This window comes from Chinchilla lanigera, unplaced genomic scaffold (assembly GCF_000276665.1).
Source record: "Chinchilla lanigera isolate Chin_1 unplaced genomic scaffold, ChiLan1.0 scaffold00003, whole genome shotgun sequence".
Lineage (NCBI taxonomy): Eukaryota > Metazoa > Chordata > Mammalia > Rodentia > Chinchillidae > Chinchilla > Chinchilla lanigera.
This window is the reverse complement of record NW_004955404.1, coordinates 29,952,082-29,965,277: the sequence shown is the minus strand read 5'-3', so window position 1 is coordinate 29,965,277 and position 13,196 is coordinate 29,952,082. Positions and strand designations below refer to the sequence as shown.

General features: G+C 34.3%; 1 protein-coding gene across 11 annotated transcripts in view; it reads right to left on the bottom strand.

Moving 5' to 3' along the window:
• Mycbp2 (MYC binding protein 2, E3 ubiquitin protein ligase) overlaps positions 1-13,196 on the bottom strand; it is a 254,112-nt gene that overhangs the window by 220,959 nt on the left and 19,957 nt on the right. For all 11 annotated transcript variants that reach the window (XM_013516419.1, XM_013516422.1, XM_013516429.1 and 8 more), the window contains exon 2: positions 5,532-5,607. In XM_013516419.1, coding sequence (XP_013371873.1) covers positions 5,532-5,607 — 76 coding nt within the window. The remainder of the gene's footprint in view (positions 1-5,531; positions 5,608-13,196) is intronic.

The following is a 13,196-nucleotide window of genomic DNA, read 5'->3' as shown; positions in this document are numbered from 1 at the left end:
CCTGAGAAACTATTTTGTAGACAATAATATGTAAAATGATAACCATCGATAATTTCCTACCATTTTGTCTGTAATTTGCTAAGTCCCCCCTATTATTATGTTATCCTTCTTTTATTCTTTAAAATAAAAAATAAATAAATAAATAAAATAAAATAAAATAAAGTGTGCTAGATCAGTTAATACCAATATGGGAAAAAATATCAATACTTAGAACCAAAACTAACTTGAAACAGACTATATACCTAAACATACTAGATAAAATTATACAATCTCTAGAACTTTACAGAAGATAATCTTTGCAACCTTAGGGTAGACAATGATTTCTTAGGGCATAAAATATATGAAGGATTTAAGAACAATTAAAAACTTTGTTTTTCTAAAGCACACCACAAAACAGGAAAAATTTCTTTGAATATACATATCTGACAAAGGACTTATATCTAGAATATATAAAGAATTCTGAAAATTCAATAATAAGACGATGATTATAAAAAGAGGAGGCAAAGTCAGGTTCCATATGCCTGTAATCTCAGCACTCTGGTGGCCAGAGATAGGAGTGCAACTTGAAGTGGGCAACTTATTCACAGTGCAACCATAAAAAAGAGCTGAGGATGTAGCTCATTGCAAAGGCCCTAGGTTCAACCCCTCAGTAGCACCCCCCAACACACACACACAAGGCAAGATCTGAACAGGTATTTCACAATAAAAAGGAATGAATGAGGGGCTGGGGATTTAGCTCAGTGGCACAGCACCTGCCTGGCAAGTGCAAGGTCATGAGTTCGATTCCCAGTATCGGAACCCCCCCGCCCAAAAAAAAGAATGGCAAAAGACATATGAAGATGTACACGTCTTTAGTCATTAGAGAAAAAATGTAAGCTAAAACTACAGCGAAAAACTTCTATTAACTAATTAAAGTGACTAAAATTTTAAAAGTTCATACCAAGTATTTGCAAAGATATGAAGGTACTGATTTTATTATATGGAACTATAAAATAATTTTTTGGAGGAAAAGTTTTTCAGTTTCTTAAAAACAAAGCATATATTTACCATGCCACAGTGCTAACATTGTAGGTAATATTTCTTATTCCTCGTATTTTTCCAAGGAAATTATAATTGTCTCTTAGCCAACCCTTGAAAATGTGGAATATAGAGTTTTCTTTATGGTAATGATTAATGATTTTGTTATAAATGTGGAAAGCAATGGACCATGGCTCCTGGCTTGTGAGAGTGCTTTGCACAAACACCAAGACTGATGATATATACCTGAGTTTCACTTGCCAGGGCTGGATAAATGTCTGTGTGACCAGACCCACAAAATGTTGCAGTCCCTGAGACTTACCTAGGTAGAAATATTCCGTCCACACTTTCCCTGTAGTTTCCTGCCAGAGAGAAAGCGCAGTCTGTGTGCTCAGACAAGGAAAAACTAGGAAGTTTGCCATAACTCCTCGGACACTACTAATATATATCTTTTTCCTGCTGCTTACTTTTTGTTATCCTTTGTTGTCATAATCTTGGTCACAAGTACAAAATGCTTTTGAGTCTTATGAGTCCTTAAGGAAAAATTCCCAAAGGAAACACCTACATATTCTACATCTAGGTATTCACAAAAGAAAAATGAAAATACATATCCACACTAAGACTAGTACATGAGGCATCATAGCAGCTTTATTTGCAATGACCAAAAATTGGAAACATAACCAGAATATCCATCAATAAATGAATGGGACAACAAATTGTGATATACCCACACAATGAGACACTAACAATAATAGAAAAATAAATGAAATACTGATATATAAAACAGTACAAACACAACCCACTATGTTGAAGGAAAAGCCAGGTACAAAAGAGAACACACAGTATATAACCAAGTTTATGTTAAATTCTAGAAAATGAGAACTAATCTACAGTGACAGAAAAAGAATTACTGGCTGTCTAGACTCAGGGTCATAGAAAAAAGATGTGAAAACCCTTAGATACGATGAACCTTGTTCTGATGTTCTGAGCCTTGATTTTAGTAGTAGTTTCACACATATATGGTACTTATTAAATTTTACACTTTAAATACTATACCTATCTCAGTACTGTACTGTTAAGAAACCTAAAATAGACACATATGATATCAGGAAGATGAAGGAGTTTTCTGCATAATAGATTTGATCTCTCCTGTAAGAAAGTGAGGTCATATGTAAAGGATAGGACTTAGCAGGGGTGTGAAGGAATGGTAAAGGTCTGAAACAGTGGAAAAATAGGAGAAGTATCTGACAAAAATAAAATAGTCTGGCTCTGAAAGTTCCAGTTAAGATTGATCATCAATGTCTATTATTATCAATTTACTCTTGTTTAACTCCCTTCAACAGCACATGCATGGAAAGAGAAAACAATTAATTTATGTAAGATCCAGGTTTTTTAAAAATTAATTTATTTATTTTTTGGCAATGGGAATCAAACTCAGGACCTTGAGCCTGCCAAGCAGGCGCTTACGCTGCTGAGCTATATCCCTGGCCCCAAGATTCAGCTTTGTCAGATAAATACAACAAATACACAACAGAAGTGTGATAGGGAGAATAATGGCCTCCAAAAACACCAGAGGGTGTGACTATGAAATCTTACATGGCAAAAGGGACTCTGCAGATGAGACATAATTAAAGATCTTACAAAGGGGAGGTTATGCTGAATTATCTGGGTGAACCCAATGTATTCACAAAGGTGCTTAAAAGTCAAAGACAGAAACAGGATAGTTAGAGGAGACAAAACATGAGAAAACCGTAACAGAGATACAGCATAAAAAAATTCAGCAACCCACTGATGACTCTTGATAAAGAAAAAGGGCCATAACTCACAGAATGCAGGCAGTCTCTAAAAGCCAGAAAGGCAAGGGATGCTATCCCTAGAGCCTCCAGAGGGAATGCAGGCTTGCTGATACTTGACGTTACCTCAAAGAAATTCAGTTTGGACCTCAGACCTCTAGATAATTTGTATTTGTTAATTTGTCTCAGCAGCTACAGGGAACCAGTATATTAAGAATTAAAAAAAAAATTCATGACATCTAAACCAGATCAGAAATTATATGAAGGAGTTTGTTGATGAATGAAGAGAAAAAGAAGAATCAATGACAACAAAAAAAGATATAAAAAATTATGGCTAAATGGTACTTTTTTAAATTAAAAAAGATAAAAAATAATCTGGAAACAGTAACAGAGGGCAAAGAGACACCATTTTACTATAGGATAAGCTTACTGTGAGCAGGAAATGCTTCTCATTCATCACTGCATCCCAAACACCTAGCAAAATGCCCGCACATACTCAGTAGGCAGCTACTGTTCAAAGACTAAAGGAATGAATTTATATTACTCTTATCACAAGCTGCTCCTAAAAAGAAGATATAAACACTGATGGCAAGAAAAACATGGAATTACCAGAAGGACAAAGCTAGTCAGAGCTGAACTGAAGGGGTACAAAAGACCTTGACTTTCAATCTCTTCCTGGATATCACATGCTACTTCAGGAAAATCACCAAATAGAACTTTCAAAGAATTTCAAAAGATGTCACCGATTTTTATACTCTGATTTTGTACACAGTACCAAAAGTGGAAAGAGGTAGAGGCTGGAACTCTGAATGACTATGCATTTGTTTGAGGTGTTTATGTATTAAAGAGAGCTCTACCTCTCTTTTCTATTCTAAAAACAGAAGTAATGAGAGGTCACACAGTGAACACATTATTTATCTACCTGCTCAACACCACCATCCTTGAAGTAAACACCTCTTCCACTTTCCCATTCTCCACGGCCTGCTCACCACTGCTGGTCACAGAGTTTCAAATACAATTCAGTCTAACCAAAGTAGTCCAACGCCCTGGGCAAAGTGAATGACACAATTCAATCAAAATCCTATCCCAAGCCAGGCATGTTGGTGCACACCTGCAATTTCAACTTCAAACACACCTCAGGCAATTTAGAGATATGGTGAAACCCTGTCTCAAAATAAACTAAAAGGGGTAGGGACATGCAAAGGCCCTAGCTCTGTGAAGGCCCTGGGTTCCATCCTTGCTACTAGAAGAAAGAAAATCCACCCAAGATTTTCTACAAGTGCTAGCAGAAGAGACTGTCTCTTGCTCAAAGAAAATGAAGTATGAGTTGAAAGCAGCTTCAGTCTTCAGCCACAGGCAACAAACCCACATTCAGAGGAAAGCAGAGGCAAGACATGGAAGCAGTGATTTAATGACATTATTTAAACCTTGCATCTAGTTGTTTCAAATCAGAGCCAAGAAATGAATTCTACCCCTCAACTCCCTCAACCCTCAAATAAATTTCATTTTACTTTTTGTTTACTACTTCAAAGTAGATTTTACTCTGTTTACAACAGCAAAAACACTAATTTAAAAGGCCAGTAAATATTTGCCTCTAAAACTTAAAAATGATATACAGACCCAGCTAAATGGCTGTTTCTCTAACCCAAAGTAGAGCTGTTCAGAGACCACAGTTATAAGTCTTATCTTTCTTCTGTCTAGGTTTCTCAGTACTGCTGTTTAACTGAAAAGGCTCTTTTATATAGTAAGTACACTGATCATTACAAATGCTTAAGAAAAAGGTGGATGGACTTTATAGACAAGACTTCTGCATACACAATCTCTTCTGTAAAAAGAGATTCTTGATCTCTGAGGCCCCCTCTAATTCAAATATTCTATATTTCCTTTTCTTTTGCATACTCACAATCAAACAAAGCTCAGAACAATGCAAACACACCAAGAATCTCCTTAATTCATGTCAAGAAAAGCAAATAATGAATCTAAACCTAAGTTCCAACTGATTAGCCAATTTTACTGTTTACGTTACATGGAGTCAGAGTGAAAAAAGAAGAGTAATGGATATGTTCCCTCAAAGGACTGATGAAAGATAAAAAATAAATAATTTTCAACCCCGAATAATAGTTTAGCTACTGGTTAAGAAACATACTAAAGATGAAAATAAGGCAGAACCAAATAACTAGAGACATTTATAAAATGACTTCAACACACAGAAAAGGAACAGTGTTATGGTTTATATCTAGATGTCCCACCAAAGCCTCATGTACTACTCCTAAGGAGGGCTTCTGGAAAATGATTAGATCATGGAGATATGATAATCATTAGTGGATTGGTTTGCTAATGAATGTACAGCTGACTTACTTTTATGAGATGGGATCTGGTCAGAGGAGGTGGGTCCCTGGGGTTATAGCTTAGAAGGGTTATCTCTTCTCTACCCCTTACCCTCTCTCTCAGCCTCCTGCTAACCATGTTATGAGGTATTTCTCCTCTGCCATGCTGCTCAGCCTTAGAGCCAGCTGACTAGACTGAAACCACTACAAACTGTGAGCCAAAATAAACCTTGCCTCCTTAGAGTTGTGGGCATCACACATTATGTCTCAGCTACAAGAAAGTAACTAAGACAAATGGTTTGCTAGTTATACTCATATCTTTTAAATTTTGGCATTTTTATTCAAATTACTATAGGAAAAGTCTTTAATTCTTATAAATTGCCATCAGCTTTACCTTGCTTCTTGTCTTCACTTTTGATTTGCTCTTCTGTTTTCTTTTCAACTTCTTCTTATTTAAAGTTTTCTTATTCCTAAAAATTTTTAAAAGTGGAAAAAATAATTATGAATGTTCATATTAGAATATATAAAACTATTCAAATAGGAGATACTTGAATATTATTAACTCTACAAAAATATATTGTGTATATTAACATAAAGTAGCTATGAGATGGTAATAATATTATACAGCTAGGAAATATATATTAAATAATAATTATAAAAATTTGCTGCAAAAACTTGTAAAAAAAATAAAACACAAAAAAGTATCAAATGAAGTTTTCTTAAACTGTATTCAACAGTAAGGACTAGTAATAAAGATCAGCTATGTGCATTTTCTAGGAAAAAAAGAAATACTCTTTGACCTAATGAGGGCTATAGTGCAAAAAGGCTTAAGAGTCACTCTCTACTAAATTATTATAGGGAAAATCTTGAAGTCACATACTTTGCATATTCAAAAAAACTAGTTTTCATTACCTCATGGTCCTTTTTTAAAGAAAAGAGACATCCCTAAATGAGTTTAAGATTTAAAAAAATAAAAAACTATAGTAGAGTAAATAAGAGGCAAAGTGAACATTTTCATTTCATTTAATATTTTTATGTTCACCATGCTGTCATGTACATTACTACTAGGTAGTTAAGATACAAAATGAAAAGGCTGGTTCTCACCCTGGAGGATCTGAAACTTGAAAGCAGTACAGTTAAATGATCTAGCAAGAGAATGTTACTGATACAATAAAGACAAAAGGGGAAGAAAAAATGGAAAAGAGAACAAGATTATGATGGTGGTTATGATGACGTCAATGACAATAATGATGATTCTAGATTCTAATACATTCAAGTCCTTAAGATCTAGTAACTAATTTGGTGGGAGTAGTGACCCAAGAAATTTTAAGTGCTGGTCACCCAGAGGTAGGGATGCCACATTCCCAAAAGTAGGGAAGTCAGGCAGAAGAATTAATTTGTTAAAATGAAAAATCAGGTTCCATTCTGATGATGCTGGAGTTCAAGATACTAAATGTCAACAAGATGGACATAAGCAATGAGCATACAAAAGCTTTATCCTTGATACTTCTTAGGTTTCATCCCTCAAATCAAAACAGTCACAAAATCTTGTCAGCTATATCTCATAAATAGCTCCTGATTCTGTACACCACATCAGTACTGCAGCTAAACTAGTAAGTTACTATTATCTCCCGTCTTAACTCATGTCTGCACAGCCACATTTATGCCCCTCAATCCATTCTTCACAAAGGAAACCAAGACACTTTAAAAGCACAAATTTAATTGTGTTACTCCTCCACTTAAAACTCAGTATCTCCTCAATTCTCCTAAGGTCCAAAAGCACTGTCATGGTTTAAAAGATGTTCTTCTAATATCTGACTTCAACCAGCCTCTCATCCTTCATTATGTATTCCACTCATATAAGACTATTGAGTTCTCTGGGACTTTCACAAAAACTTTCCCTGTGTCTGAAATTCTCTCTTGTATTTCCTGCTGTCTCCTCTTGACCTTTGAGGTCCCAGTGTCACTTACTCAGTAAAGTTCCTATTTCCACAGACTGGGTAAATTTCCCTCATATACACACCTGAACCATCTTTTTTTTTTTTTTTTTTTTTTGATACATGCTTCTAGTACATAATGATTACATTATCATGGGAGCTGGTACATGTACTTGATATTTAACTCTTTTTTAACCCCTTCCCTTCTGTTCCCTCTTCCTAAATCTCCTGGATCCATTCATTACACACACACACACAGACACTCGTATATACAGAATTTTCTACATGTTTGTAGTACATGATGATCACAGTCTTACAGGGACCTGGTGCATGTACACAGCACTTCAGTCCCCCCCTTTATTTTTATTTATTTTATTTGAAAGAGAAAAGAACAAAAACAAAATAACAAAAACAAAGACAAAAAAAATTTTAAAACGATACAGAATTTCAAAACAAAATGATAGGAAATCAACAATGGTTGTTATATTACTTATTGTTATCTTCAAAGTAGTTGCTCAGATTACCAGATATAGGTATGCAAGATTGATCAAACAATTAAACATTAACTGTCTCAATAAATCAATCAAAATTCATAGTACAATTGTCTTAGCTATCGTGTGTGTGTGTGTGTGTGTGTATATTTTTTCCCTTCCTTTTTTTTTTGTTTCTTCTTTCCCTCATCCCAGTTGTTCTTTTCATCTCAATTTAAATATGAATTCATCTTATATCTTTGTTTCAAAATTTGTTACATAATTTTTGTCTCATGACCTACAATTGTGATTGTGGGTTTAGTGTATCATTCCCTCACCAAGCTACAAGCACCAACAGAACTGACATTACTCTTGTCTTGGTCACTATTCTATCTTCTGTCTAGAAAAGTGCCTGGGACATCATACTCAATAGTATTTTGAGAGAAGGGAAAATAAAAGAGGAGAGAGGGAGGAGACAAAATGTGGGAGTTTGAAAGTACAACTATATTCTTTACTCAGAGAGTAAAACAAGCAGGTACCAGAGATACACCAAAGCACTTAGAGGATATTTAGCAATTAATGTATGCTAAAGAGTTATCCAAGGAATTATTTTACATAGGTTTGAAAAGGAAGTAATGGAAACTACGTATGTGGATGAGATTTCTCCCAGGAAAGTATGCCATAAAAGAGAGAAACAGTGACTGACAGTGTTGAATGCTAAACAGGAATAGATATACTCACTCATAAAATCTATTCAACTATGAGCTTTGTGGTGGCATTTAATCTCCTATAATAATTCTAAGGAAGCTGAATCTGATTTCAACACTGGAAAACAAAAATGCTATTTATTAGTAACATTCCATTATATGATTACATCTGAGAACTAATGAATTTTTCATGATATATAAGGTCAGTAGAAAAAACCTAGAAACAAGTCTTATACACTAACAATTGGAACTTCTGATGATTTAGGACTTTAGATCCTAAATCAACAGAAGCTTAATGAGGATTATCTGAAATTGATCCTGTAAGACCTTTTAAAGAAGAATGTCATATGCAGTACATTTGAAAGGATTATGTTAAATATGAAAGATTAAAAAGCTACTGACAGGGGCTGGGGATTTAGCTCAGCGGCAAAAGCGCCTGCCTGGCAAGCGCAAGGTCGTGAGTTCGGTTCCCGGTACCAGAGAAAAACCAAAAAAAAAAAAAAAAGCTACTGACAATACCTTAAATATTTATCTTCAAATGTTGACTTAAAAATTCCAAAGAAGAGGCTGAGTGTGTAGACTGAGGCAAGAGGATCGCCATGAATTTGAGGCCAGCCTGGGCTACATAAGTGGGCTACTTGCATAGTAAGGCCCTTCTCAAGAAAACAACAAACAAAAACAGGTAACAAAAGGAAATATTCCTAACATTATTTAAGGAAAATCAAAAACTTCTGCAATATAAGAACAAATGAATTTTGCAAGCTGTTCAGAAATAATTGATTAGTTTTTCTATAAGCTTACGAAGTCTATTTTCTAACAAAACAAAAACTAATCAAGATATAAAAGTCTCACTAAAAGCTATTTATTTGTCAGAGATGAAGGAGATTATCACTCAAGTTCGTTCTAACTCTAAAATGCTAACAGACTGATACATCCAACAGAACTTATAGAATAAAAAATTTTCAGTCTTTTACTTAATTTTACTGATTAATGAAAAGTAAACACTTCCTGAGCTTACAATCTAAATCAGGAATAACCATAGTTTTTCCTTAAAAGGCCAGAAAGTAAATATGCTATATACGATGTGTCATAGGATCTCTGAGATAATTACTCAACCATCACAGGATGAAATCAGCCAGAGAAAGTACATAAAGAGATAAGAGTGGCTTTACTGAATGAAAACTTTATTTCTGAACAATGAAATTCATATTTTGCATAATTTTATGTGTTATAAAGCCGCCTTCAATTTTTTAAAAAGGCAAAAGTCCACTCTTAGCTCATAGGCTATAGAAAAGCAGAAACTGGACCAGATTTGGTCCATGAGTCAGTCTTTATTCTAGGGTATATTTTGATTAAATTTTGTATCAGAAAGAAAATAAAATGTCTATCCATATTAGTATGTAATATAGATGAATTTATTCAAAATATCACAATGCACATACAAGCACTATTAAAATTATCTTTCTTTTGTTAACATAAAACTACTGGCTTCCACTTTCCTAAAGTAAGATACTGAACAGGAGCAAGCCTATCTTCAAAGATTAGACTAACATAAGAAAACAGCAGAAGCAATGAGGACTAGATGAACAAAAGATCCAGAGATACAAGAGTATTCCAAGGTGAGCTGAGACTACTGACATTTTCTTCCCTGTGGGCATTTGCATAGTTTGGGTCTGAGTAAGGATTGAGTTTATTTTAGGCACAGGTACCAGTGATGCTTCAGATGTCTACATGGTATAGAATGACTCACTAGACTCTAGAAAAGCCCCAAATACATGCTCAATTTTCTTAGTAGTACATCTCTTCAGAGCACTGAAGAAAGGAAACCTGGGCCTAAAGAGAAAAATAAATATCCCACTGTCTAGTATTTAGAATACAGAATCCTAGCAGAGATGGCAGTCTACTTAATCTCTGATTTTTTTTTTTTTGTTTTGTTTTGTTTTTCTCCGGTACCGGGAACCGAACTCACAACCTTGCACTTGCCAGGCAGGTACTTTGCCGCTGAGCTAAATCCCCAGCCCCTTAATCTCTGATTGAACTGAGATAATCAACACCTCATGTAGTCTAACAGAGCAAAGAACAAATCATTCCAGAAGAAAACAGTATCTTCTGAAAGAAAATACCTTTTGTACATTCAATATTAGTCTTCTTTGAGGGCACAAAATAAACACCATAAGAAACAGCCAAAGAAATTAAATAATGTGGCAAGCAATCAAGAAAAAAAAAAAAAAAAACCAGAAAATTAGGTACATTCACAGATAATCAAATATTAAAGTCAGAAAGAACTCCAAATAGATTCAGAGATGAGTAAAATGGATGAAATGATGTAACTTTCAGTACAGTCTATTTAAAAAGTAAACATTCTGGAATTGAAAATTAAATATACTAGTCTCCCTTATCCACAAAGGATATGTTTCAAAACCTCCAGTGGATGTTTGAAATCCTAGATAGTACCAAGCTGTATATCACTTGAACGCAAAAACTTTGATACCATAATAGTCGATCTGATGACCTGACAATCTGATAACCAACTACTACATGACTAACAGCAGGCCGTGTATACTGTGTGGATATGCTGGACACAGGAATGATTCATATCCCCGATAGGACAAAGCTGAATAATTCAAGGTTTGATCATACTACTTACAATAGAATGTGATTTAAAAACTATGAATTATTTCCGGAATTTTTCTTTACTTTTTTTTTTAGAGGGAGGTTGCTGCCAATCAAGCCCCACTTAATATTTTTCAACTGCAGCTGACCACAGGTAACCCAAACCATGCAAAGTAAAACCACAAATAAAGGAACACTACTGTATCTGAAATTATGAACTTGTGAGATGTTTTTTTATAGCAGAGTAAGACACAGAAAAACAGGTTTAATGGGTCTGCAGACAGAGTATGAGAAAAATATCCAAAATCAGTTACAAACAAACACAAATAGAGTAAACAAAATAGTTTGAGACCATCTGGTAAGTAGCCACTTGTCTCCTATAACCAGAATGGAGGGGGGGAGGAGTAGCAAATTAAAAAGATAATCACTGACAATTTAGAAAAGTGAAGAAATTAACTCAGAAAATTAAGAAACTCTGGAACTTTCAGCAGGAAATTACACTTAGACAAACTATAGTCAAACTGCTGAAAGAAAACTACAGAGAAATCTTAAAAACAATCAAAGAAAAGAGATACAGTAAGAAAAAAATAGTAAGATTGAAAGTTTCTATTGTTTGCATTAAACTGTAGGGGGTAGGGAGGTAACAACTTAGAATTATAGATTTATAAGGCTACCAAAAATACCCTTCTAAAATAAAGACAAAAGGGGCTGGGGATTTAGCTCAGTGGCACAGCGCTTGCCTGGCAAGCGCAAGGTCGTGAGTTCGATTCCCAGTACTGGAAAAAACAAAAAACAAAAAAAATAAAGACAAAGATAAAAATGTTTTTAGACCTACAAAAGCTGGCAAAATTCAGTCTATTAATAGAACATTACTACATAAAATACTAAAGGAAGGTATTCCTTTAATAATTGTTACAAGATGTGACTGAAAAATACAGTGAATGTTTAATTTTTAAAATTTTATTACAATAAAAGATGTATTGTCATTAATCCCCCTCCAAACACTTTCCCTTACTTCACATACTTATCCTGTTGTTCTTGCCACTTTGTAAAAGCAGTAGTTGTGCTCTTATGGCTGCCTCGAATTCCTGAACTAATTAAAAATGTTAACCTTTTGTGGTCATTTTTGTTTTTAATAAATTTTTTAATTATAATTTTATTTTTATTAGTGTATATTTGCAGTACATGAATACTGAGTGAAATAAGTGAGACATATTAGTTTGAATACTTTATGGTATCTCTTATTTGAGTAAGGCAAAGTACAAAGAAAGAACAAAATAAAGGATAGACCAAAGGAAACAAGGGGGCTCTCTTGCAAATGGGAAGAGCTCCAAAAAACTGACCAGGAGAGGAAGGGAAGTAAGAAGATTTAAGATATGCCATGTACAGGTTCCAAATACAACGAATGTAAACATTATATATCACAAACATGACCTAAAAATAATATCAACAAGAATAAAAATGGGGATTTAGAAATGAAGGGAAGGAAGTGGCTGGGAAGGATAAGGGGACTAAAAAGAAGCTGTGTTAGTACATGTAATTACCCTTATGGTCATTTTGACTTTAGGGAAGAGCCAGAAGTCACAGGGTTCCAAGTCTGGTGAATAGGGTAGATGAGGACAAACTGTAATATTTTTAATACCTGTCTTTCTGTTGAATGGCACTCGGCAACACCATTTGCAGTTTTTTAAATCACATCTTGTAAAGACATTCACAAAAGAAGGCTTTCAGAACTGCTTTAGAAAGTGGCAACTATGATGGGATAAATTTATTTGAAGCAAGGAATATCAGTATCTTTTACTGTAATAATTCTAAAAATTATTTACCATATATTTCAATCACACCTCATATGTCACAATATTAAATGAAATGACAGATGTAATGTAAAGACAGGGAAAGGTGTATCTATAACACATTTTCCAGGCTCCCAAAAGAGCTGGTGTGGTTAACATCAAGTTTTGGCCAAGTAATAGTTAAGGTTTCTAAGAGATGAGCAAGCATTTCATAATGTTAAAAGCATCAATTCAATAGAAAAACATAACAATCTTAAATTTAAATATATCTAACAGCACAGCTTTAAAAGATATCAAGCAAAATTGATAGAATAGAAGAAAACAATTCACAACTGAAGAGATTTTAACATACCTTTGTAATTGATAGAACAAACAGAAAACAAAACAGATATAGGAAAACAAGATTAATCCCCTCAACCTAACTAACATAACTGTATACAGAAAACCACATCCAACATCTTCAGAATGCACATTCTTTTCTAATGCACATGGCACACCAAAATAGATGATATTCTAGACCACAGACTAAGTCTCAGCAA